The following is a 25,454-nucleotide window of genomic DNA, read 5'->3' as shown; positions in this document are numbered from 1 at the left end:
TTCCCAAAATGAAAGAATCATTGTCCCATACTGGACTAAAGAATCAAAGTGAGGCAGCTTTTCCCAGATGCTAAATTCAAAAATCCTATTAAAAAATCAATTATTACTTAAACTTCATTCTGTAAACAGTACTACTGTCTAACATGCAAATTTGTGGTTTTTGAGCTGTAATACTACTTTATCATCTCCACCTCATTTCCAGAAAATTGTATTTGCTTATTTTCCTGAAGAAAATAAAAAACACTTTATGGATTAATCCCAGAGGTATAAATATATTAGGTCCTCCTTGACAAGCTACAACATTCAAACATTGTTTGCATGTTTTTAGAACCAATCGCCTTTAAGAAATATCAATATAACAGTGTAAGCACCTGCCAAATGAATGCTTTTACTTTGAAATTTTAAATGCATTCCGTTGCTAGTACTTTTGTATTTTTAGGCAACTAAAAATTGAAGTCTTTGCTGCTGCTGCTACTGTTGACCAAATAACAGACATCTTCCACTGCCGGTAGGATTTATACATGCAAAGATACCAGAATTAGAGTAGCTCAACTCACTGCGTTAACACGACTCATCTTTTTGTTCATAAAAACTGCTAAAATTTTATTCCTGCTACTTTATTTTTGGTAAAGTAGAACAAATTACCACATGCCAGTATACCAAACCGAGCAACCAAAGACTGTACACCACATAATTTGGTCAATCTCAACAATTTGCCATCGGCGGAATCTGTGTAACATCCTCATGATCATTCATAAGTGTTTCCGAACCATCTCTGCAAAACGAACTTGACAAAATGAAACAAACTAAATAAAATTTGTAATCATAAGAAGTAAGAGCAGGGACAGAGAACAGCTGCAACCCATTCACCGCAAAAATACAAAATGATCAAAAATCAGCTTCTTCTTGGCCATGATGCTTGTAATGTTGCAAAAAAAGACGGAGGTGGACACTGATGACAAGATAAAAGACAAATGTCGACGGAACATGAACGATTAGTAAACAGAAGTGGCTAAAGTTGCACAAAACAGGTTTAGCAATCGACGACAAATCACATCCACTTCTCTGCCGGGGTTCCCCTTGCCCGCACGTCTTAAGTCTTTTTGGATGCTTTGCGGGAGTGACCACTTTGTCTTAGCAGGGCAGTGATCCTGTTTCTGACGTAGTCCTTTACACCTTTCCAGGAACGGGTCTTCAGCGCTTTAGGCTCGGCCTCCAGACACTGGATGCAGTCGTCTTTCTGAGGCACCTTGTGTCTTCGAATGAAACTCATCAAGTGTCTTTCAACCGCTTGAACCTCTGCTTCCTCCCATTTCTGTTTGGGTTTATAGTAGGCGTCTGCGAGGGGGCAGAAAGAGAAATTAATCAACTCAAGCCAGCTTCTGCCATCAGGGATAAAAATACAGTTTTCCACCTTCTGCAAGCCAAAGTCTCCTTTTTTGTACTTTTGTTGTGTTTTGACACCAAATTAAGCTTGAACTCCCCCTTGACTTGCAGAAATGAGTATCTGTTACATCAATGTTCGAAACTCAAAGCAAATAATTACATTTCTTTAAATTGAGGCTCCAAATAAAAAAACAACTTTTAATCACAGAAATTCCAAAACAAATATACAAACTGTCTTGATTACTGGCTAGTTATGAAGTGGACTAGACACACTAAGCTCAGGATTTTGTTTAGTTTTGGATGCATTTGTGTTTTCTGCTTCTGTATTTCTATATTGGAATGTTTGATTTTTGTTTGCCAACATGTCTAAATACTGTTATGAGGGATGGTTGTATAGATGATGATACATGCAAATAAAACCAGCAATTTGTAGGAAAAGACAACAAACATCCAGCAGACATGAGAAGCAAGACAACCAATGTCTAGAAAGTGAATTGGCAAATCAATAAAGCTATTGAACTTTAAAATATGAGTACTTCAATAATAATTCTATTCCTTTATTTGGTTTTTCCCAGACCTACTCTCTCGCCACAGTTTGACTGTGAAGTTCATCTCTAACTAACCCAGGCATGTTAGCTATGTGAGCCGCCCACACATGGAGGCAAACTATACAAACGTGGGGTAATGACTAGAAGTAATCATTAGTCAGCTGGCTGGTTATCTGTGGCTGCTTTTATAAATTCAGTCTGAAACAGTCAGAGCAGCATCAGAACTGTCATTCTGAAATTCAGCAGAGTTTTAGTGATTTGGAGACAAACTCTCTCTGTCTACTTCAATTGTTTACTCAACTAATACTATTAATACTGTACAGTAAACATACTGTCAAAGAAAAAGTGTGAAAAAGGTTCAATCAGCACAATGTACTTATATTTATGTAACATCTGTTCAAGGTGGAGCTTTTAGTTTTCACATAACGCCAGTCAGTTTAATGAAGCACTGCATAATATTGTATTTTGTGAGTAAAACCTGTGACACTTTGCTCACAGTGCTCTGAATATTAGTGTTTGTAAAGTTTTGTGTTCTAAATATAGCTGTTTACATGCTGTAAATAATTATTTTACACAATGTAGTATTTAATAGTGGTTTGTTCAAATATATAGAACAGAATGGAAATATTTGATTGATCCCCAAGGGGAACTTCTGCTGTTACAGTAGCAAGCAGAAAACCCTAAAAAAATATCAATTATAAATATAAATATAGAAATATATACTAAGATACTTAAAAATACAAAGAGAACCGGTGTAACAGGCCAGATTAACCCCCCGGCCAAAGCATACCCCTGTGTGTACTCTAGCCTAGGCCAGTTTATACCTGTTGACACAGAAAGAGTAAACATGTTAAACTCTTAATTGTTCAATTATTCAGTTTTTTTAAGATGTATGTTCAACAAGCAAATCATTAGGAAAGAACATAACTAGAATGTCCTTGAACGAATTACAATTGTAAAAGGTCAAATCAAAAGAAAAAACTGAATTGAAAACCAAGGAAAATATATGTTGTAAGCAAAACATTATCATAGAACATCCACATTGGCTGGAGTTACTTTCAACTGTCTCTGTAGAACAGATTTCACTATAATATCTCCTTGTATTGTTACTCTACCAAGTTATGTGACCATCAGTGTACATTTGTCTGTTAATGTCTTTTCTTCTGTGTGCAACATTTCTCAAAAACAGATTTGGATGAAATTTTCAGGGAAGGTCAGAAATGTCACAAAGACCAGGTGATCAGATTTTGGCAGTGATGCGGCTTACAGTCTGGATCCACGGATTTGTTAAAGATTTCTGCATCATTGCGAGATAGCAGCACGGCGTCACTGTAACCATGACAACAAGTGAACACTACGTCAGCTACTACAAATCCATCGCTGCAGACTTTTCTGTTGGAAATCATACGACGACTGAGCAACCTCGGCGGAGTACTGCGCTCTCTGAGTGCTTTTCTTGTCTTTGATTTGTGTCTACATTAAGATCCGCTATGTTTATTAATCTGGTCCGTTACACTCAGATTGATAAACAGCAATAGCATTAAAATCTTAACACTACCTATACCTATCTAAAACCCACTAGACCTTTACGGGTTTTAGTTGACTTATTTTTTATGACATAATCTTGTCTACTACTGTCAAATTCAGTCACAAACAGCTAAAACAAACAGCTAAAAGAAACTACCTTTATTTCCTTGTTGTCCTGATCCGACAGATTTGGAAGGTGTGGTTGTGTTGGTGCTTGTCGTTACTCCACACGCTTGTTGATGATAAAATTTGTTGCCCGAACTGGAGCTTCCACTGTGATCCCAAGACGCAGCTGGTTTTGTTCTCCCAGGTTGTATTCTCGCTGTAATGAAAACAAACTACAAATTAGTGCTGTTGTGATGGTATGTTCTTGCAAGTCACACATTCCTGCACATGGATTACCAGCTATTTGGTCATGGATGCGGTACTTGTTTCATAAGTCAAACAGCTGAGTGACCAGCTTCACAAGGCCCATGTAACATTCAGTCCTGTTAGCTGACCAACCATTTTATTTTCAGCATTTACAACAGAAATATCTACCCATTTGCTTCAGGATGTTAATTAAACTCACAACATAAAACTATTCGATATGAGTCAGTTTTTAAGTGCGGTGAAAATATTTTACCCTCTAAACCCCAAACCAACCTGACAGGCATGTTATCTCTAAAAATATCCTGATGCTTCTTGAAATGATCATCTGTGATTTCTAGTTCAGTCGGGAAAACAAACCAAACCGGGTTTTTAAAAATCAAAATATTTCATCAAAATTACTTTATTCTAAAAAAAATACATAGACTAAGCAAAAATCTCTAAAAAAAAAATTCTGCACTCTTCGGCTCAACTGATCAGCCATGAGTGACTCAGCTGCACAAAAAAAACCCAGATGTTTCTGCTGAACTGCAGGTTGTGTGTACACAGAGCAGATAAAACTAATTAAAAAGGAAGCAGTACAGCATCAATAGTATGTTGAGCCACCATTTTGAAAATGTTGGACCTGCTGATTCCAAGCTGTTGTTTGTTTTTAATCTTTATAAAATAAATAATCAAAGAATTTCAACTTTGGGATTTTCTTTTTTTATCATTATTCTTGGCGTAACGCTGTTAGGCTGCACAGAAGATCTCTATTTCTTAACACAGTTGTCTCATTTAAAAATTGGCCAAAAAAATAAACTGATGCTTTAAGAAGTAAAAACTCTGTGCTCCTTGGCCAAACAGTGAAGCTGTTAGCAACTCGGCAGCTACCAACAATCACGTGACAAAAAATTCAGGACTATTTGGCTGAACTGCAGGCTGTGTTTACAAAGAGCAGGGAGGAGACAAGTTCATAAACAAATTAAAAATATGTAGTCAAACACTATAAGAATGTAGAGTCACCATTTTTCCCAGTGTAGTTAAAGCCTGGCAGCACATTGATTTGATTGTGCAAGTTGATTTTTATGATTTCTTGCATGATAATGGTGTCATCCTGCACAGAAGACATTTCTGCATACTCTCTAGTTGTGCCGTTTCCATACACTGTAGTGAAAAATGCCCAGACACTTGACACGTAGCAGTTAAAACTTCAAGTTGAAACCCAGATGTATCTGTATTCCAGTTTCCTACATTTTGAACATTGCTCAGGAAGAATGGTTCTTCAGAGAGTGTTTTAAATTTGTAATGATGTAAACTGCAGGCATGACATCAAGATTTCATTCATCTTGAGTACTTCATGATGTGTATTGTCCACTCAGGGGGACAGCCACCCTCTTGAAATTAAAAACATGTAACTTCGCTAAGAATGGTGATACACATCATCCATGCATCAAACTACATGATAAATAATGTTTGGAAATCTTGGTTCTGCAGTATAAATCAAACTGTGAGGCTCCCAAAACATTGACGTAAAGCAATAATTGTGTTCTTAGAAATTGGATAACTAAGTAGCACTCTACACTTTACCCCAAACTGAACTCATTTTTAACACTGAGTTTAATCCTATATTTTGGCTTTCACACTAATGAATCACAACAAACTAAAAGATGATTACCTCCAACCTCCATTCCAGAATCATCCAGCGTCGCATCGCTGTTCTGTCGTAGGACCTGGACTTGATTATTGGGGCCTAAAATTTGGTCGGCCTCGTTTTCATCCAGGTTCATCAGCAACAGCATTGTTGAGAAATGCTTCTGGATCTTTCTCCAGGTCAGTGCTTCGGGGTTTGGGGCTCCACATTCTTTGACAAATTTTCGGATGCAGTCTGTGCCCCTGTAGGCAGTCAGAGCATTTGGTCGGCCAAAGACAAAGGGGTTCTTACTGGGGATCCCACATGCTTCGCGAACACTAACGAGAAGCTCCAACGCTGAGATAAATGAGGGCTTTAGTAAAACAGGGACTTTTCTCCCGCAGTCTCCTCGTATGTCAACTCTAGTGAAGAACCTACACATTGTTCTTTCCAAATCTGAGACGGACACGTCCATGTCATCGGGCACGTCTGACTTCTTCCGGGACATGAAAGCTGTTACATGAACTGATGAAACCTCTCTAGGTTTCCTCCTGTTGAAGATGATCGTCCGAACCAGTATCACTTTGGCCAGTGCAGCGTAGGCATCTGCTGAAGGGCTCTCTCTGAGTTTCTTCTCAGCAGCGACATGACTGTTCTCAAGGTGGAACTGCAGGCGTTTCACATGTTCAGCCAAAGGCACCTCCTTATCTGTGCGTGATTTAGTTTCTTTCAGAGCTGATAATGCACCTGAAGAAATGAGCTTATTCCATTTCTTCTGATACACAGAGATGAAGTTCTTTGCAGACTCTGCCACTTTTGTATCGCCGCTCTTCACCGCGTTGGCCTCAACAATGCCGCACGTCTTCTGCAGGCAGTAACCGAGCTTGAGTGCAAGTGAAGGCGTGCTGTAGGTTTTGTGCTCCGAGTCGTAGCCTGCCAGGACGTTCACTGCAGACACCACGTGACGGAAGTTTGAGGGGTGAAAAAAGTCCTCCAAGCTCTGCATAGGGGTTATCTTCTGAGCCTCGAGCACAAGTCTTCCCACTTGACGAAGGTTCTGTCGTATGTAATGATGCTTCTTAACATCACGGCCATACTTATCAAACATTTGCTCTGCATATTGCAAGATGATCCTGTCGTCTATGATGGCTTGTGTCACTTCATCGTTCACCATGTCACCAATTATGTTCTTAAGGGTATCATTTATGCCGAGGTCTGCACAGTTGACAGTTTGAAGCATACATCGTGATGCAATGCGCCTTTTTCTGTAGTCTGTATCAATGTCATTTTTCTCTTTCTCCGGGCATTTCTTCATGTGTCTGAACAAAGCTTTCTTTCCAAAAAGACCTTGACAGTAAAGACAGTGGAGATAGTCTTGGGCTTGTGCAGTTTGTTTTGGCCTTTTTCGTACAACCAGTTGTCCCTTTCCAGTTTTCAAAACAATTTTATTATGTTCAAAGTTTCCTTGATTCATTAGCTTGTTCACTATCTTTCGTCTTTCTCTGGAATGTTTGGGATATTGAAATATTGCGGCAACCTCTGCTCTGTCGCTGTGAAGTCTCTCCAGGTGACGTGAAATTTTGAGCACTGGCTTTGTGCAAAACAAACAGTAGCTCTTCTTGTCATAAACACGCTGGGTTTTTGAATTTGAACATGGCATTATGAGAGTTTCTGAAAGCTTCTTCCGACTGGTTTCACGTGTCTTTTTTGTAGGTGTGACACTTTCTTCCTTAGACTCAGAAGTTTCTGATTTGCCACCCTTTTTCCCTGGGCGAGGAGGCGTTTCATCCGTGGGGGTTGAGGGACTGCCGTGGCTGATTTCGTCTGAGGAACAGTCCTCGGTCTTGGACGGGGGATCAGGGCAGTCACCATCACTGTCAGGTAAGTAATCGGGATCGCTGTCATCACACGACTCAGCTGAAGAATCATCCTCTTTCTGAAAAAAGTAACAAGAACTGTATTTAAAACAAGACAATCAGCAGTCTCTGACTGATGCAAACACAGCGCTACTATATGAGTATTTTTGTTTAAGATTTTATATTTCTATTAAAGGACACGTCTACATGCTAACTTACCACAGCTAATTCGATAAAAGAGAATTTCAAACAAGCTTGAAAAGTCATCTGTATTTCTCTTCAGTCAGTAGTGTTCATATTTTGGTACGGTCGAGTCTCAAACATTAGCAATGAATACCTCTTTAATTCCAGCATTGAATTGTTCTCAAGCTACAGAACTGGACACCAGATTTAAGAGTTTTATGTTTCAGTCTCTGGCATTGTCACCTTTTACAAACTATTCTTGAAATATAAAATCTATACTATGCCCTCTTCCTATTCCCCAGAAAGTCACAACTATCAGAATTCTAAGGAGAAAAGAAAATTATTCGATCATTTGAGGTGATTTTGGTTATAGCTAACTCTACCGCACAATAACAAACACCTACAACTGAACCAGAGTGAGACTACAATATCTTAGCATTTTCAATCCTAGTGTGTAGGATGTTCAATACCACAGCTGCAGCCTTGACTATAGAAAAAAAGTGAATTAAGTAGGAAATGACTGAGTAAATTTTAAAACTTTTAACAGTTTATTTGCTTCAGTTCAGAACATTTGCATTGTGGTTCATGAAAAAAACTGCTGTGCACTGTTTTTAATGGTATAATCTCCATTTAATACTCATGTTCTCTTATCTTGTCAGTACACAATATGAATGACCACATCTGTTCAATATTTAGCCCTCGTACTGTTGGCAGTATTTTTAAACTTTAAATGTATGCAGGATTTACTGTAAAAACAATGTCATGACTTATACAAAATTTCATACCTATCAATCATCACCTATAATCCACAAGTAGTGCATGGAGGTGTATGTATCTATAGAAAACCTGCTCTCTGCATTTTGTTATTTTCTACATATTTTGCTATGTTTGGGATGTTTCTGGCCTGCAGCCTTTGGCCAGTGGATGTGAAACCCCCAGCCAATAACAGCACACAGATGACATAGGGACTTAAAGGAAAATAGTAAACCTAGCAACCAGGTTGTTAAATTGCTGTCTTCATCTCCTGCCTCTGCTGTCTGTCACAGATGGATAAAGGCAGCATTCAGAGTAAACCTAGCACTGTACACAGCAGAGGTCATGCTGTTTCTTGCCCTTCAGAACATAACAGCCACTAGATAATGTTTTGTATGTGAAGAGGTTTATCTTCCGTGAGAATCTGCATTGACTTACACTGAGTCTCGTTTGCAAGAAAGTATTTCCACATGCAATGCTCGCAGTTAGCTCAGCTACACGATCCCACAGATCCACTCCGGACACGTCATGATAAAAGAAAAAATATAAACTCTCCGGTTTATTTTGTTCTCCAAAATATAATTCCACAGACAGGAAAAATGCGGCTGGCTAAGATACTTGTAATTCTTGCTGGACGCAGGTAAGAAAACTGTATGCTTCTCTGTCGAGCACAGACAGAACTGTCGTAAAACGAAACGTAAACAAACATCTGCATCTACGCTTGAGACATTAAAGGGCAACTACACCTTTTTCATCAACATGTACACACATAATCAAACTTCATCATATAAAAATGAAACTCAAATCATATTAAATTATATTTTCAATAAGCTACTCTATTTTTAGCCACTACAGTATGCTTCTTTGACAGATAGGAGGAGCCATAACTGTAACCTAAAATTCCTACATAGTATAACATTAAGTGTCAATAACACTTGCCCACTCTCTGGATTTATAGTGTTTTAATTTGTCGACCAGCAGAAAACAACCTGAAGATGTTGAATTTACTGTCATATAAGAAGCACCAAAATCAATAGAAATGAAAAGCTGGCACCGGAGAATTATTGTTTTTTTTGCTGGACAAATGACTTGCCTGATAATCAACCACAAGACTATTTGGTGATTAACTAATTGTTAAGTTGACTCATTATTTCAGCTTTAATGTTGTTGTTGAAGACATTAATCGATGATATTTACTAATATCTACAATGCATACCACATAACCACAACATATAAACGCAGCAAAATTTAAATTGTGAATTATGAACAGCTTAACACAGTAGTAAAAATTAACATGTATGATCATGATAATGTATTTTTCAGTTATATTAACAAATATACACAAAAAAAGCAGATAACTACCACTGATTCCTCTGCCGACATTGGATCCTCTAGTGTACCATAGGTCTCATTTTCGTCATCATAGAATGGAGGGGATGAACAATCTGCTGAACGATGTGACTGTAAAAACAAACAAACAGCAATCTGATGAGTAAAGACAAAAGGAGGAGCCATTTATGCATAGTTAGTAACTTTAAGCAGAGGTACCTTCTCAGCAGACAGCTGAACTTGGTGCGGGTCACTGGTTTTCGTCTGTTCACATCGAGATGAATCATCCATTGATGGAGAAGACTACAAAGTGGAAAAAAAGGGATGTATATTTAAAAAATCCAAGCATTTCTGATATAAATTTTTCACTGCAAACCAAACAGCATAAAAAAAACCTCTAAACCCACCTGAACAGCTGTGTGTGCAGAGTGTCCATCACCGCTGTCATCTGGAGGTATTGAGTCCAGCTTAATGGGGGATATAGAGTCAAATCAATTGTGTACAAGCACCTCTAACAGTCTCAATAATAGGCATTTAAAAACATATAGTTACTATGAAGTAGTACTGGCTAACAACTGTTTGAAAAAAACACTTACAATTTTATCCATCTCTGCCAGTTGTTTAAGCAGTTGTGCACGCTGATGTAAAAGTACTGAACGTCGTCCATCATTGCTCATCTAAAGGAAGACAAAGGTATAACATGAAGGTATGGAAGTTCATAGTTAGGCAGCTCTACTTGGACATGATGGCAGCTGATTGGCAAAATTCACTCAAGTGTTCAAAGTGACTTTACAGTGTGAACCTCTACAGGAGAAACAGCTACACTATTGTCAAAAGTTTGAGGTCACCCAGGCAAGTTCATGTTTTCCATGAAAACTCCCACTTTCATCCATGTGCTAACATAACTGCACAAGGGTTTTCTAATCATCAATGAGCTTTTCAACACCATTTGATAACAAAATGTAGCATTAGAACACAGGAGTGATGGTTGCTGGAAATGTTCCTCTGTACCCCTATGGAGATATTCCATTAAAAATCAGCTGTTTCCAGCTAGAATAGTCATTTACCACATTAACAATGTCTGTACTGGATTTCTGATTCATTTAATTACCTTCATTGAAAAAAAAAATGCTTTTCTTTTGAAAATAAGGACATTTCTAAGTGATCCCAAACTTTTGAAACAAATTCTGAACATCTGAACAAAAAAGCAAACCAAGTAAGAAAACTTTCTTCTGTAAGGAGTTTTGGTGTTCACTGTGAATTTCCTCACCATTGGGAGAATATTCCCCTCTTGTAATGGCTCTTTGTCAGAATGGACACCTGTATCTGGCACAGACTCGTTTACAGCTCCTGGGGAAAAAAGAAGAGGAGGTTAAACAACAAGCACATGCAAATAAATTAACCTGCAGTGTGTTGAAATGTCATGTTGCTGTTTCTCTAAAAGACCAACTCGTGACTTGTCCTTCTTCTGTTGTTTTCAGCAAATTTGCCTGAATGAAGACTCATTCTGACACTTCAGGTACTCTTTTATACTATTCTGACATTATCCGAACACATCGGCTTCATGCTTAAATCGGCAAACTTGTCATTTTTTTGTAAAAGTGGTGTCAGTAATCTTATTAGTTATTACAAAATGAAATGTCTATAAAAATAAAACTTTACTAAGATGAAGACAAACTTCAGATTAGAAGTCAGATTAATGACACTCACCAATAATCAATGTAATCTAAGCTTTTAAGAAACATTAATAGGAGCTTAAGTTCAGTTTACTGCTTCTAGCGGTTTGTAAAAGTCTTTTCTCTGAGTTTATCTAAATATGTGCTGCATCAGACAGCAGCAGGATCCATATCAGGATCTAAAATTATCACTGGAATGGATCGATCAGGATCAATCAACAAATTAATCTGAGTGCTTTTCTTCACATCAGACAGGTGAGGTGTCGTAAGCTGCAGGTTAATCATTTGTTACACAGCGGCCGTCCTCAGGTTGAGTCAGAGCTCCATCACATCTGTCATTTTTAAATTTTATTTTACAATTTGTAAAGTTGTAGTTAGATTATCATCACACATGGACAGAGGGAGAAATATATTAGGCTACTGGTTATTTGAGTTAAGAATTAGTTTCAGTTTTGGGTTTACTAGTCCATTGATATATATTGTAAATAACGTGATGTGCTGTCCAGTACTTTATTTGTGACAAATATTTCACTGTGACACTCTATATCTATAGGGGTTATATCTAAATGCAGCCGTGAGAAATAAACTATACAAAAATAACCAGTGTCTGCATAACAGAACGATGTCACCAGCAGCAATGTTACAGATCCCATACCAAAAAAGGACTTAATACAGTCTAATACAACAAATCAACAATGAGTCCTACCTTTATCATGGTTCTAATGTTAGCTTTTGTTTAAACTCATTTAATTTCACAGCTATTCAACTTCATGGTTGGTGATTTTGAAGGATGCAGTTCGTGCTCATCTATTGCATTATCTTGGGCCGTTTTTCTGATATTTTACTCAACTCCGCTGATGTGACTAACATGACTTAGAGAGCATCCATCCATTATCTATACACCGCTTAATCCTCACTAGGGTCGCGGGGGGGGGGGGTGCTGGAGCCTATCCCAGCTGACTCGGGCGAAGGCAGGGGACACCCTAGACAGGTCGCCAGTCTGTCACAGGGCTACATACAAAGACAAACAAGCACTCTCACATTCACACCTACGGGCAATTTAGAATAATCAATTAACCTCAGCATATTTTTGGACTGTGGGAGGAAGCCGGAGTACCCGGAGAAAACCCACGCATGCACAGGGAGAACATGCAAACTCCATGCAGAAAGATCCCGGGAAAGCCGGGACGCGAACCAGGGACCTTCTTGCTGCAAGGCGAAAGTGCTAACCACTACGCCACTATGCAGCCCGACTTAGAGAGCATTATGTGTGAAATGCAAATTATTGATAGCGTGTCAATAAATGTTTTTTCTCTGTTGTTAGTGTGACTTCAAGTTTAAGTAATGACTGTGGTCTTAATATTTGCTGATGCCTCTTTTGCAAGTGAAGCCAGTGAGATCTCATTAAGAATATTTGAAACAAAGCCTTAACACTTGAAACATTCTGTCACATACAGCTGTTTATAATGCATCACAAACAACTGGTAAGAAATGAAGAACAAAGATTTGAATTTTGAAATAAGCATGTATAAGGGCGGCTGTGGCTCAGGTGGTAGAGCAGGTCGCCCAATGATCGAAGGGTTGGCGGTTCGATTCCCGCTCTGTCCTAGTCATGTGCTGTTGTGTCCTTGGGCAAGACACTTTACTCACCTGTCCTCCAGTGCGGCTACTCACACTGGAGTATGAATGTTGGTGGTGGTTGGAGGGGCCGTAGGCGCAGATTGTCAGCCACGCTTCCATCGGTCTGCCCCAGGGCAGCTGTGGCTACAAATTTACCACCACCATAGTGAGAATGTGTGAGTGAATGAATAATGGATTCATTGTACGTGCTTTGAGTATGCCTTATTCGAAAAGCGCTATATAAATCTAATCCATTATTAAGTAAATCTTAAATGTCTTTAATTTATGTATTACTCAAATAGTTTATTTTGAAAACCATCTATCTGCTTTTATGTGTTCTCCTCCTCAGATGTACAGTGAAATGTCTTCGACAAACTCACAAAGGTGCAGCTGAATTCGTTTAAGTTCTTAGCATGATCTAAATGACTGAAAATCTTCACACATACACATGACAAACAGACAGACATCACAAATACAGCTTACCCCTACAATGGGATGAAGGTGTCCACTGAGGCTGCTCCTAAGAAGATGAAGCATAGCTTTGAGCGTATCCACCAACACTAACAGATTCCACATTTTCTCCTTCAATAGTAGTTTGAGGTGTACTTACATGTTCCCCATACGATGGCAGACTGACCGTCAGATCCTGTAGTCCGTTTGGTACACCTTGACTGGTTAATGGGGTTTGAAATGACACTTCGTGCTGCGATAGAAGTGATAAATTCTGGGGTCTGCAAGGCTGCAGTCTTTGGTTTGTTTGGGGATGAGATGATGTGGGCATGTTTTTTCCTTGGTTTGCAGTTATCGGCATTGATGAAGCGTGAGGGCCTTGCTGAGCAAAGGAAGTAACGTGAGACGCACTCGGGATAGAAGTGTTGCCAAACAGTGAGGTGGATGATGAAACACTGCCAACTTGAGGAGCTCTGTACAGGGGAGTGTGATGGATGCTGTTTCTGGAAGGTAAGGTGCTCAGATCACTCATACAACTCTGATCGGACGCCTGCAGGTGGTTATAGGAGGGTCTCTGGTTCGAGGCCATGCCCAGTCTGAGATGCTGAGAGCTGGTGAGCGGGTTGATGTGGGCTCCTTGAGATGAAGTTGTTGACCAGCCATTCTGGCCCGCCCACGACTGACAGGGTACGTGGCTCTTATTTGCTGTTGGGTTGTCCATCATTCTCCATAACCATCAAAGTTTGCTGCTTGGAGTCTTTTTTAGTTCCCCAGAGATAGGTCCTAGCGGAGCAAAACAACATGTAATTAATCATCAGAGTCACATTGTTATTGTAATTCTCCTAAAATTCATCTTGATGCCCTCAAATTGGGTGCAACAAGAAAAGTGGTATAGCAGCAAGGTTTGGAAAATGCAACTGACCACAGTAAAGACGGAAAGAATGAACAACATTCAGCTTTAAAGAGATGTTACACATAGGCATGATGAATTTAATTCAAAGATACCACAGTATATCACAATCACATTTTAAAAAACATATTTCTGGCAGCTCGAAATAATAATGCAAACATTTGCAATCAGATGTTGAAATGGCAGCCATGCTCTAGTTTACATAGGGTTTTGCTTGTTAAAAATACAAGGTAATTTTATTCATTGAAGAATGTCACCTTTTCACAAGATCTGTCAGTACAATAATACTTTTGCCATCAATAGTTTAACTTTTTGATGCTCACTGTCTCCTAATTGACTGAAAGGGTGTTTGTGGGTTTTCACTTCACACATCAGGAAATTACATTTTGGATACTAAACAGATCCCAAACTCGCTGTGTATCCCACAATGACCTCACAGGTAAACATCGTAACAGGAAATCAGGGAAATCATCCACCTTTGGAGCTGCCATGTAAGAAATAACCAAAGAAAACTGGCTTTAGTTGTTAGTGACTAAGAATCCTGCTAAAGCTGCTCACGTCGTGTATATATATATATTAATACAATTATACCGGACTAAATAGTTTCCACATGGCATTTTACATTACACTGCACTTGTCCTGCTTGTTTTGCACTTCTGGTTAGATGCTGAACTGCATTTTGTTGTCTTAGTATTTGTACTCTGAGCAGTAACAATTAAGTTGAAAAAAACTTACCAAAAACTATTCAATTTTCAACTTTCTTGGAGTATCAAAAAGATACACACACGGGTTTGTTCCAGGGTTGTAAAATATGTCAATAAGACTTCTGCCTAATTTCTTTAAATCGTTGCAAATTCGCACAATTACAATGGAGGTGAATATGATTTCATGCGCTGTGATCAGTTATCAGGGTATTTTCTATCAACCAAAGAGCAGTCCATTTGAAAACAGCTGCTCATTCTGTTTAAGCTTGAACTAAAGTACTTCATGTTTGCAGCAGTTCGAATCAACCGACCGTTGCGAAGCTACATGACACTAAGCCGTAACTCAGTCATTTACAGGGTCATTAAAGACCGGAAACTGCATTAGACTGTCATCCAAAAAATAATTAAACACGGATTCCTATAGAGGAGCATTCACAATTATCTTTAAATCGTTGCAAATTCGCACAAATCGACAACCCACTCGATGAGTCGTTTAGCTAGCTAGCTAAGCTAACAGCTAATCAACGTAGCTAGCTAGCTAGCTGGCCAGCTACATTACAGTAGCTGTTAGCTCGCTCAGCTGCAAAATTAGTTATTCGTAAAACTAACCCAGACTTGAAAATGACCGAACTAAAAGAAACAAACCTGCGTGCAGACAATATATTTAATTGTTAGTACTTTGTTTGAACGGTTGTAACATACTTGACCGACAACAGCGGAAGCAGGGGCCGTCGTTTCTACATGACGTCCGCTCACGTACACCTTCAAAGTAAGAGCATCATTTTTACCAATATACAACAATAAGTCGGTGTGTAAATAACACACGGAACAAGTGGATACAAATGCTTCTAATAATATATATATATTAATACTTATAATATTTTATCTAATAAAAAATAACCAGTGAGTCAGTGGTTTGAGAAAAATCTGAATATTTGCTTAAAAATAACCAATACAATGACTAATTTCAAAGGAAATGTCCTGAAATCTTCATGCAGCATCATGGTCGTTGTTAAAATAATTTCATCATATATATATAAATATATATTAAGCTGCTGACTTTTGTCACTGGGGCACTTACATTGCCTATAAAAAAGTGTCCACCCTTCTTAGAAGTTTTCACTTTTTATTGCTTTTCAAACATTGAATTGGGGTCAATTTAATTTGGCTTTTATGTCAAGAATTTACAAAAATAAAAAATAAAAAGACTCCATCATGTCAAAATGAAAACAGATTCCTCCAAATTAATGCCAATTGACAGAAAAACAGGTGTGCAAGGTTTAGGGTTAGGGTTTCGAATGTAAAATGATTGCAAACAACTACTTAAAATGTATAAAAATGTATTGCCTATTATCGGTAGATTCATGTTTCAAATTCATTATTTATCATAATCACATCATTATGTATTATATTTATTTTTGATGGATTTCTGTGTGTGACAAAATAAATTCATTTAAATGTATGCTGTGACAACATAAATGTTAAAGTGATTTAAATATATTCCTAAATTCATATATACATATATCACGCACACACTTACAGTCATGATCCAGGAAGACTGAGACCTTACGAGTGAACCACTAAAAACTCAGACTTCAATCATCAGTCAGCAATAAAATGCTGTCTCAAGACTACTTAACTGAAAAAGAAAACATCTCTTTTTTTCTCTCTCTCTCATTTAATACCAACATCATTTGCATTACTGAGCAAACTGATCAGTAGCACCAGCTCTGTCCTGAACCATCGTCTGGACTCAAATAGGAGGTGGGTGAGAGGAGGAAGCTGACATCCATCATGGACAACAATAAAACATTTTCAAAACTAAAAGAACTCAACAATAAATGAAGAAATGCCACAAAGTAGAAAGATGACTGATGACAATAAAAGAAAAAAGTCAAACAAGCAGAAACAAAGTATTTGATCCAGCTGATGAGTCCAGATGCTGCTAACCAGGATAATAATCTACATTTAAATAATCAGCCTCACTTTGTACACATTTCAACATTTTTCACCTTTAAACTAATGATGTGATCCAGTTTCAGTGTTTAGTGGATCTTTTACTTCTCTAAATCATCTCTTGTTTAATCTGCTTCTTCGCATCTCATTTAAACACTCTGAATTCAAAGCAGAGAAAATGTAGTTTCAGCACTTTTTAACAGCTTTTAATAGTTTTGTTCATGAAAATCATTTTGGTTGTTTAACAGATTTCACAACTGAGGCACAGTGATAAAAACTATGAAGTGACATCAAATGTGTTTTAAAGACAGAATGAAAAATATGAAGATCAAGAATGAAGGTTTGACTGTAAGGTGTGATGATGAGTTAAGAGTGAAATAAACCTGGAATTATTTTGATGATTTTAAGATGAGAGTTTGGACAATTAACTAACTTTCCTGATCATCACAGACAAATCTCAGAGGGACAGATTTTGATATCGGTAGTTTTGGCATCACCAGACTGTCCAATAAGTAAATATGGGAAGAGTTTCTCAGTGAAAGTGTGTCTGTGAGTGTAGATGTGAGTCATGTCTTCAGGGTGGTAGAAGGACACCTCCCCCCTGTCATAGTCCAGCTGGACTCTGATCCTCTGGAGACTCTTCTTCACTCTGACAGTCTGATCAGCACCATTAGAGTATTTATTTTCTTCTTCTTGTTTTAAACACCAGAATCCATCTTTTGGTGAGGCATAGCACTCTCCCTTCCTGTCAATTGACTCTTTAGCCAAACCCACATTCCAGCGAGGATGATCTCCCACCTCCACCTCCCAGCTGTGTTTCCCTGAACTGAAGCCCTCAGAGCCCAGAACTTCAGGATACTTAGTGTTTCTCTCTGGATTATCAGGAAGCTGCTGCTCTGTGTCTCCATCTCTCACACTGGTCAGATCATCAGACAGATAGAGCCAGTAGTTTGCAGTGTTTGGGTCCAGAATGACAGGACTGAAGTGGACCTTCTCCTTCATCTTCTCCCAGACTCTGAAGGACAGGTTGCCCAGGTGTTTGGCCACATCTATCAGTGCTCCTGAGAGCAGCTGTGGATCTGACAGTGAGCTCTGGGCTCTGGCTCTGGTCTGAGTGTCTTTATAAGTGCTGAGGAACGCCACCTTGTGTTTCTGCAGCTCTTCTTCAACAGCACAGATGCTGTCTGACAGAGAGGAGATCTGCTCCTGAATCCTCTTCATCTCTCTGCTGATAGTCTTCCCCTTGTGCTCCTCTTCCTCCCTCAGAGCTGCCAGTCTGGACTCCTCTTCCTCTTTCAGGAACTGCTGGAGCTTGTAGAACTCTGCTCTGATCTGCCTCTCTGTGGACAACAGCTGCTTCTTGGTGTGTTCTCTCATTTCACTGTATTTTTTCTCCACTTGTTTGTATTTGTCCCTCTTGTCCTGCAGAGACTTTAAGTCACATTTCAGCTGGTCCTTCAGGTCACTGACTGCTTGTTCTATAGGAACCACTTTGTGATTCTGGTGGAGAGAAAACTCACAGACAGGACATAGAGATCTCTGCTCGTCCTCACAGAACCAAGAAGGAACTTCTGGATGTTTACTACACACCACTTCCACTTTCTTCTCTACTTTTTCTGTCTCAGATGATCCAGGTTTCTGTCTCCCAGCAAAGGAATCAGCCAGTTCCTTCAGTGTAAAGTTTATCCCAGGAAACTCTTTAGAGGATTTCCTTTTACAAATTGGACAGTTTTTGTTTTTAGCTTGTTCCCAGAATTTCTGCAGGCAGCTTGAACAGAAACTGTGGCTGCAGCTCAGAGATACAGGATCTCTGAAAGTCTCTGAACACACGTGGCAACTCAGGAAACTTTCAAGAAGAGCAACTTTCTCAGCCATTTCCACTGATTTCCAGATTTCTTTTCAATAACAAGACTCACCAAAACACAGTCCCTTTGACTTCCAGTCCTCCTAGTTAGTGTCCTTCAGTACAGATCCCACAGTTTCATGTAAAGACATCTCAGCTCTGATCAACAATGTAAACTTTACGTGTGGTTTCCTTGTATTGTGGGTGGAGTATTTTTGGCAAACAAACCCAACAAACCAGATTAACATGCTTACTTGTGTGACATTCTGTGATTTCCTGTTGTCATGATGTTCTGACTTTTCAAACTTCTCAGAGTTTTTCACAACTTCAACTAACTAGCAGCATCGCTGACATTTTCTCTGCATGACTGTCAACAGGACTCTTGTTTTTTGGTGTTTTCCTTTTTATTTGGCTTCTCATTTTCTACTGAATGCTGGTAAACTCCACCTCTCTCTATTTTCTCAGCTTTTTAAGTGCATATACCTATTTTTGTCTGGAGATGATCTAATGAAGATGATTCTAATGATAAGGATTAATATATGGATGAGTGTGGCTCTAAGGATGACTATGAGGAAGTGGACAGTGATGATGATGATTATTTTGCATGCTTGTCTATGGGGCTCTGTGTTGTCGCTGCAGAATGGCTGCCTTCTGTACGTAGCTGAGAGAATATGAGGAGCACTTGTTGACCATCAGCACCAAGAGTGACTGGTGCTTCACTGAGCCTGCATGAGGAACAGACTGCAGTCCAACACACACATCAGAGGCAGCTGACAGAGTGAATGAGCTCCAGCAGGGGGCGCAGTCACACAAAGTAAAGCACAGACAGACAGACAGACGGATGGATGGATGGATGGATGTCAGACTGATGCTGCTAATGTAGCTGCACACTAACTTTAGTGTGGGATCAAACAGACAATCCAGTCAGAGACAACAGCAGCTGATCAGTGTAGAATAAGAAGCAGCTTCCATTCACATTATTGATCAGGGCTGCACACTTGGGACTAAAATGGTTGTAATGCCACTGATAAATCATGATTCTATGAGAATAATCAGAGCTGAAATCATGCTTGGAAGTCATTGATTGTGCAGCCCTGCATATAAACTCCACTAAGTGTCCTCCTCTGGTCTCTTGAGGTCAGTGTGAGCTCTGCTGCCTTCCTGTCAGCTGTTTAGTCACATGAAGCGTCGCTCAGATAAACTGGAGTCACTTTGTTCACTCTGAACTTGTGCCGTCTTGTTTGTGCAGCCAGTGATTAAGTTGCATTGACAACACTGAGTTGTCTTCTCTTGGTAGGGCGTCTTTCACTCTTTTCCCCTCTCCCTCTGTTTCCAACCTTCTTCAATCATTTCTCTGCAGTCGGCTCTTTCTACTTTCCCTTTGTCTCTTTTTGTCTCTTTGGCTTTCTTCTGTATAATAATATTAATCCTCTACTTCTCTGATTCTTCAGATTATTGCTCTGTTCTCTTACGTGCTACACGTGTTTCTCTAACTTCTAGAAAATGTGTTAAGGTGTTATCAATAAAAAGACAGTTTAAATAGAAAATGTTTCTGTGTGTTTACAGATGCATGAAACAGCAGCGAGGCTTTGACATCTTTTATTGACAGAAATAACCCAGGTCATCAGTCAACTCATGTTTCTCACATTTACATATCTGAACATTTGCTCATCAGGACAAACAAAAGTAGAGTTTTTGAAAGCAGCTGAAAGAAAATCCACAGCTAACAAATGTAAATCCTGAATGAACTGATGTGTTGTTTCACATCTGACATATAAAGTGAGAGTTTATAGAAACACACTGAAACAAACAGCAGCTCCAACTTAATAAATGGTAAGAATTATGAAATAAATGTTGCTGTATAAACACTGAAATAAACATTCACAAATCAAAGACATTTAGCAGCCAGATCATTTACATTCATGATGAACAAATAACAGGAGAATTATTAGTCAACATCCACAGTTTGATTCATTATGCACATTAAATCATGATGTTCTATTAAAAACACTTTATAAAAATTAAACAACGAAACAACTTTATGAATTTGGAAATCACCAAAAGTAAATTCCAAATGTGATAAACAAGCAACACAAAGTGAGATGAGACGTTTTTCTGATTATATTGTTGAATATTAAAGACTAGTTCTAGTTGAAAACATGTTCAGACTTAAAGTTGTCTTGCTTTTGGAAAATTAAATAAACTGCTTCATCCTCCTGTTCTGTGATTTTGGGTTAGATTGTAGATTTTAAAACAAAAAAGTCACGTCTCCCTTTGTGTCATTTACCCAGAGCACTAAAATCAGATTTTAATATTTCACCAGGATTTCTATGTTTTCTGAAATTCAAAGAAGAAACTGGAATTTACTAAATATCACAAAATAAAACTGATCACATCCCAGAATATGACAATGAAATCTCAGAGTGACAGATTTTGATATCAGTAGTTTTGGCATCACCAGACTCTCCAATATATAAATATGGGAAGAGTTTGTCAGTGAAAGTGTGTCTGTGAGTGTAGATGTGAGTCATGTCTTCAGGGTGGTAGAAGGACACCTCCCCCCTGTTATAGTCCAGCTGGACTCTGATCCTCTGGAGACTCTTCTTCACTCTGACAGTCTGACCAACACCATTCATGCATTCTCCATCACCATACAGTAAACACCAGAATCCATATTCTGGTGATGTTGACTCTTCATTCTTGTCAGCTGATTCTTTAGCCAAACCTACAATCCACTCAGGATGATCTCCCACCTCCACCTCCCAGCTGTGTTTCCCTGAACTGAAGCCCTCAGAGCCCAGAACAGCTGCATACTTAGTGTTTCTCTCTGGATTATCAGGAAGCTGCTGCTCTGTGTCTCCATCTCTCACACTGGTCAGATCATCAGACAGATAGAGACAGGGGAATGCAGTGTTTGGGTCCAGAATGACAGGACTGAAGTGGACCTTCTCCTTCATCTTCTCCCAGACTCTGAAGGACAGGTTGCCCAGGTGTTTGGCCACATCTATCAGTGCTCCTGAGAGCAGCTGTGGATCTGACAGTGAGCTCTGGGCTCTGGCTCTGGTCTGAGTGTCTTTATAAGTGCTGAGGAACGCCACCTTGTGTTTCTGCAGCTCTTCTTCAACAGCACAGATGCTGTCTGACAGAGAGGAGATCTGCTCCTGAATCCTCTTCATCTCTCTGCTGATAGTCTTCCCCTTGTGCTCCTCTTCCTCCCTCAGAGCTGCCAGTCTGGACTCCTCTTCCTCTTTCAGGAACTGCTGGAGCTTGTAGAACTCTGCTCTGATCTGCCTCTCTGTGGACAACAGCTGCTTCTTGGTGTGTTCTCTCATTTCACTGTATTTTTTCTCCACTTGTTTGTATTTGTCCGTCTTGTCCTGCAGAGACTTTAAGTCACATTTCAGCTGGTCCTTCAGGTCACTGACTGCTTGTTCTATAGGAACCACTTTGTGATTCTGGTGGACAGAAAACTCACAGACAGGACATAGAGATCTCTGCTCGTCCTCACAGAACCAAGAAGGAACTTCTGGATGTTTCTCACATAAAACCTCCTCCTTCCCTTTCTGCTTTTCTCTTTTCATCTCAGCTGAACTGTTACTCTGCCTCTTAGCAAAGGAGTCAGCCAGTTCTTTGAGAGAGAAGTTGATGGATGGATCAGCTTTAGAGGATTTCCTTTTACAAATTGGACAGTTTTTGTTTTTAGTTTCTTCCCAGAATTTCTGCAGGCAGCTTGAACAGAAACTGTGGTTGCAGCTCAGAGATACAGGATCTCTGAAAGTCCCTGAACACACGTGGCGACTCAGGTAATTTTCAAAAAGAGTAAGTTTCTCAGCCATTTCCACTGATTTCCAGATTTCTTTTCAATAACAAGACTCACCAAAACACAGTCCCTTTGACTTCCAGTCCTCCTAGTTAGTGTTCTTCGGCACAGATCCCATAGTTTCATGTAGTGATGTTAGATGTGCCGAAACTTCGAAGCGTGTGTCGAATAATAGAGGGGGCGTTTCCACGAATCACGTATCGAGGCTTGCTTCGTTTAGGGGAGGAGCCAAAAATGATGACGTCTGAAGCCTCACTGCCTGCCTTAACCACGTGACTGCTTCGGATTGTGGTCCAGATTTTGCTGAGAGGTTTGACACCAATATAAACCCCTCAGGCTCCGTTCAGAATGTGGGTTTTGATAGAGAGTTGCGGTCAGTTGAGAGTTTAGAGAGAGAGAGAGAGATAGTTTGGAGATTTAGGAGCGTGAGGAGAGAAGGATAGGTGATAGGATGGAACCAGCTAGGAAGGAGGATTTCCCCTGTGTGGGAACATTTCCATTTGATAACTCCTAATAAAGTGAGCTGAATCTAAAATTATTGCAGACACATTAGCTTTGCTTATCAATAACTGTATTTTTCAAGGGTGAGGTGTTTATTGTGTGTGTGTCAAAAAATAGGAATCATTTAAAACCAAAAAGTGTTGAGAGTGTTATTTCTGAATAAAATCTATATTTTCCTGTGCATCGTTGTCCTAGTTACACAAGCATATTCAGTACGATCTTCCTAGTTCCACAAGCACGGTCACTGTCCTCTGCCTGCTTAAGGCCATGCCATTTTCCTAAAGTGACAGAAAAACATTATTACACAAGCTGCCATATCATGATACTACCATTTTAAGGAAAATTTACACACACAGAAGACATGAAAATATATTTTATTATACACATATGTGATAATTTACCTACAGAAATTATTTGGTCATACATTTTTTGGTATTTTATAGTCATTCCCAACAGCCATAACAGATAAAAATTCAACGCATCAGGCATTATGTGGTTCAGATACAGCTGCCTGTGATTATACACCTGGCCATTAGGTGGCTTCGTGTGCTCATGAAGCTTCAAGAAATGAACCCTTTCTCGAACCAACTGGCTCAAGTGGTTTGATGCCTCATGAGGTTTCATCTCACTATCACTAGTTTCCTGTAATGGTGTCTCAGCTCTGATCAACAATGTAAACTTTACGTTTCGTTTCTTCATGTTGTGGGTGGAGCATAAAGGGATGTAGCTGCCACGACGTCCCTGTTGGCCAGCATTTTGCTACTTCCTGGATTTTTGGAGCGAAAAAACATTTCAGAGCCGGAGAGCAGTGATTGGTCAGACTGACTGAGAGCCGGAGGGCAGTGATTGGTCAGACTGACTGAGAGCCCCACCCACATTTGCTGGCTTCTGCCGTTTACGGACACTGCTGCTAACAATGTTAGCCTCCAAAATGAAGATAAACTCTACAGGTCAGTGTTAAAGTCATCTTAGTAGCTAGTTGTTCTCTTCTCCACATCTGGACAACATCACATATAAAGCAGTGAAGTTACTGTAAGTTAACATCAGACTGTAACCTCTGATGTAAACATGTTCTAACATCGTGTTTTAAAGTTTTTCTATAAATCTCCGGTTACGTTTCTTGACTTAGTGTTAAAACTGAAGCTAAATCAGGTTTGTCCGCATCATAAATTAATCAGATTTTAGCTGTGAATAAGGTTCTTTTTGGTCACAGCTGATCAATCATAACAGATCGATAACTGCTGCCTCCCTGTTCATTATTGATCAATAGGCATAAATTAATTTACGTTTATGTTCCTCCACAGAACTCTGTTACTGATGAATTTTAATCTCTCAGTTCAATGAAACAAGAACAGTTCAGTTCTGTGGTTTTCTCTACAATTTATTGTCAGATAACTGTGGAGCTCATGTTAATGCTAACGATACATCAGAATAAAATGAATAAACGTTGTTGTCCATCTGAGGCAGTAAAATGTTCTTTAGCCTCAACCAGGAAAACCAAAGTTTCCATAAAACATCACACTTTCTATTGTGTTCCATTCATATCCTGATGTGTTCACTCTCCTATTTAATGTTCCTGCAGTTGGAATGAAGGGACCCTGTAGATCTTTTCCTCACTGTTAGTTTCTTTTCCTTCCAGCCTTGGTCTGGATCATTGGGAACATCTAGTCTGATGGACTGAGAGCTACAGAGAACATGAACATCCAGCTGTGGTTGTCTGAAGAGTCTTCTCTCCTTCATCACTGTGAGGAAGAGCAGCACTGATGTCTTCCTCATCCTTCCAGTAATAACAATAAAGCTGCAGATTCAGCTCCTCTCTTCAGAATACAGCTTGTCTTGGACTGTTCAGTATCTACACTTCACTGTAAGCTGGACAACACATTATTTAGTTCATCTGTTGTGGGATTTCATCGATGTCGAGACAGGATGAGGAGGCAGACTCAGAGAGAGACGGTAGAGACTCAGGTGGCTGAGGTTGAGAGTGAGGTTTACCGACGTCAGGAGAAGTGATTCAACAAAGCAGCAGTTCTGAGGATTCTCCTCAACCTTCAGGTTCGTTTTGTAGTTGGAAGGGAGGCCAGATTGAATCTACCATCCAACATGGAGACAGCTAGTCTGGATGATATCTAACCTTGCATCCTCAAAGATTTCTAACATATCCTCCTCATACTATACCTGTCTTCCTTAAGTGATATAACAGGACGTCATATGGTCTGGAACTCATCACCATCTCAGGCATTCAGGGGTCAAAGGGAAAACAGAGTTTAAAGGGTCAAAGGTGGGAACTTGCTCTAATCCTATAGGATGATTTAGGATAACTTCAGTTAACGGCTGCATGGAGACACCTTAGCAAAGGAAAAGATAGAACCTTAGTAGAGAGAAAGAAACATTTTTCCTTCTCTTCATCCATT

At 39.4% G+C, this 25,454-nt stretch overlaps 3 protein-coding genes across 6 annotated transcripts; all 3 read right to left on the bottom strand.

Moving 5' to 3' along the window:
* Positions 1-252: 252 nt before the first annotated feature.
* Positions 253-18,872, bottom strand: LOC111581896 (uncharacterized). 4 transcript variants are annotated; one of them, XM_035957250.2, is made up of 11 exons: positions 18,796-18,872; positions 13,470-14,092; positions 13,343-13,379; positions 10,834-10,913; positions 10,160-10,240; positions 9,971-10,030; positions 9,783-9,866; positions 9,597-9,695; positions 5,488-7,378; positions 3,619-3,783; positions 253-1,338 (listed from the first exon to the last, which is right to left on the bottom strand). In XM_035957250.2, the coding sequence occupies exons 2-11, from the start codon at positions 14,031-14,033 to the stop codon at positions 1,094-1,096; spliced, it is 3,306 nt and encodes a 1,101-aa protein (XP_035813143.2). In that variant the 5' UTR covers positions 14,034-14,092; positions 18,796-18,872; the 3' UTR covers positions 253-1,093. The 4 variants fall into 4 exon arrangements, with proteins under 4 accessions (XP_035813143.2, XP_023146046.2, XP_023146045.2 ...); XM_023290278.3 differs by lacking the exon at positions 18,796-18,872 and adding an exon at positions 15,626-15,707; XM_023290277.3 differs by lacking the exon at positions 18,796-18,872 and adding an exon at positions 15,569-15,664.
* On the bottom strand, positions 15,862-18,909 carry LOC129347277 (nuclear factor 7, ovary-like). The gene has a single exon (XM_055011448.1). The coding sequence runs from the start codon at positions 18,752-18,754 to the stop codon at positions 17,324-17,326; it is 1,431 nt and encodes a 476-aa protein (XP_054867423.1). The 5' UTR covers positions 18,755-18,909; the 3' UTR covers positions 15,862-17,323.
* Positions 18,910-20,305: 1,396 nt separating this feature from the next.
* Positions 20,306-22,716, bottom strand: LOC111581885 (zinc-binding protein A33-like). Its single transcript, XM_055011446.1, has one exon. It carries the CDS (start codon positions 22,556-22,558, stop codon positions 21,113-21,115), a length of 1,446 nt encoding a protein of 481 aa, XP_054867421.1. The 5' UTR covers positions 22,559-22,716; the 3' UTR covers positions 20,306-21,112.
* Positions 22,717-25,454: the final 2,738 nt, after the last annotated feature.

The sequence above is a fragment of the Amphiprion ocellaris genome, chromosome 6 (assembly GCF_022539595.1).
Source record: "Amphiprion ocellaris isolate individual 3 ecotype Okinawa chromosome 6, ASM2253959v1, whole genome shotgun sequence".
NCBI classification, from domain to species: Eukaryota; Metazoa; Chordata; class Actinopteri; family Pomacentridae; genus Amphiprion; species Amphiprion ocellaris.
This window is presented reverse-complemented; position numbering and strand designations above follow the sequence as displayed.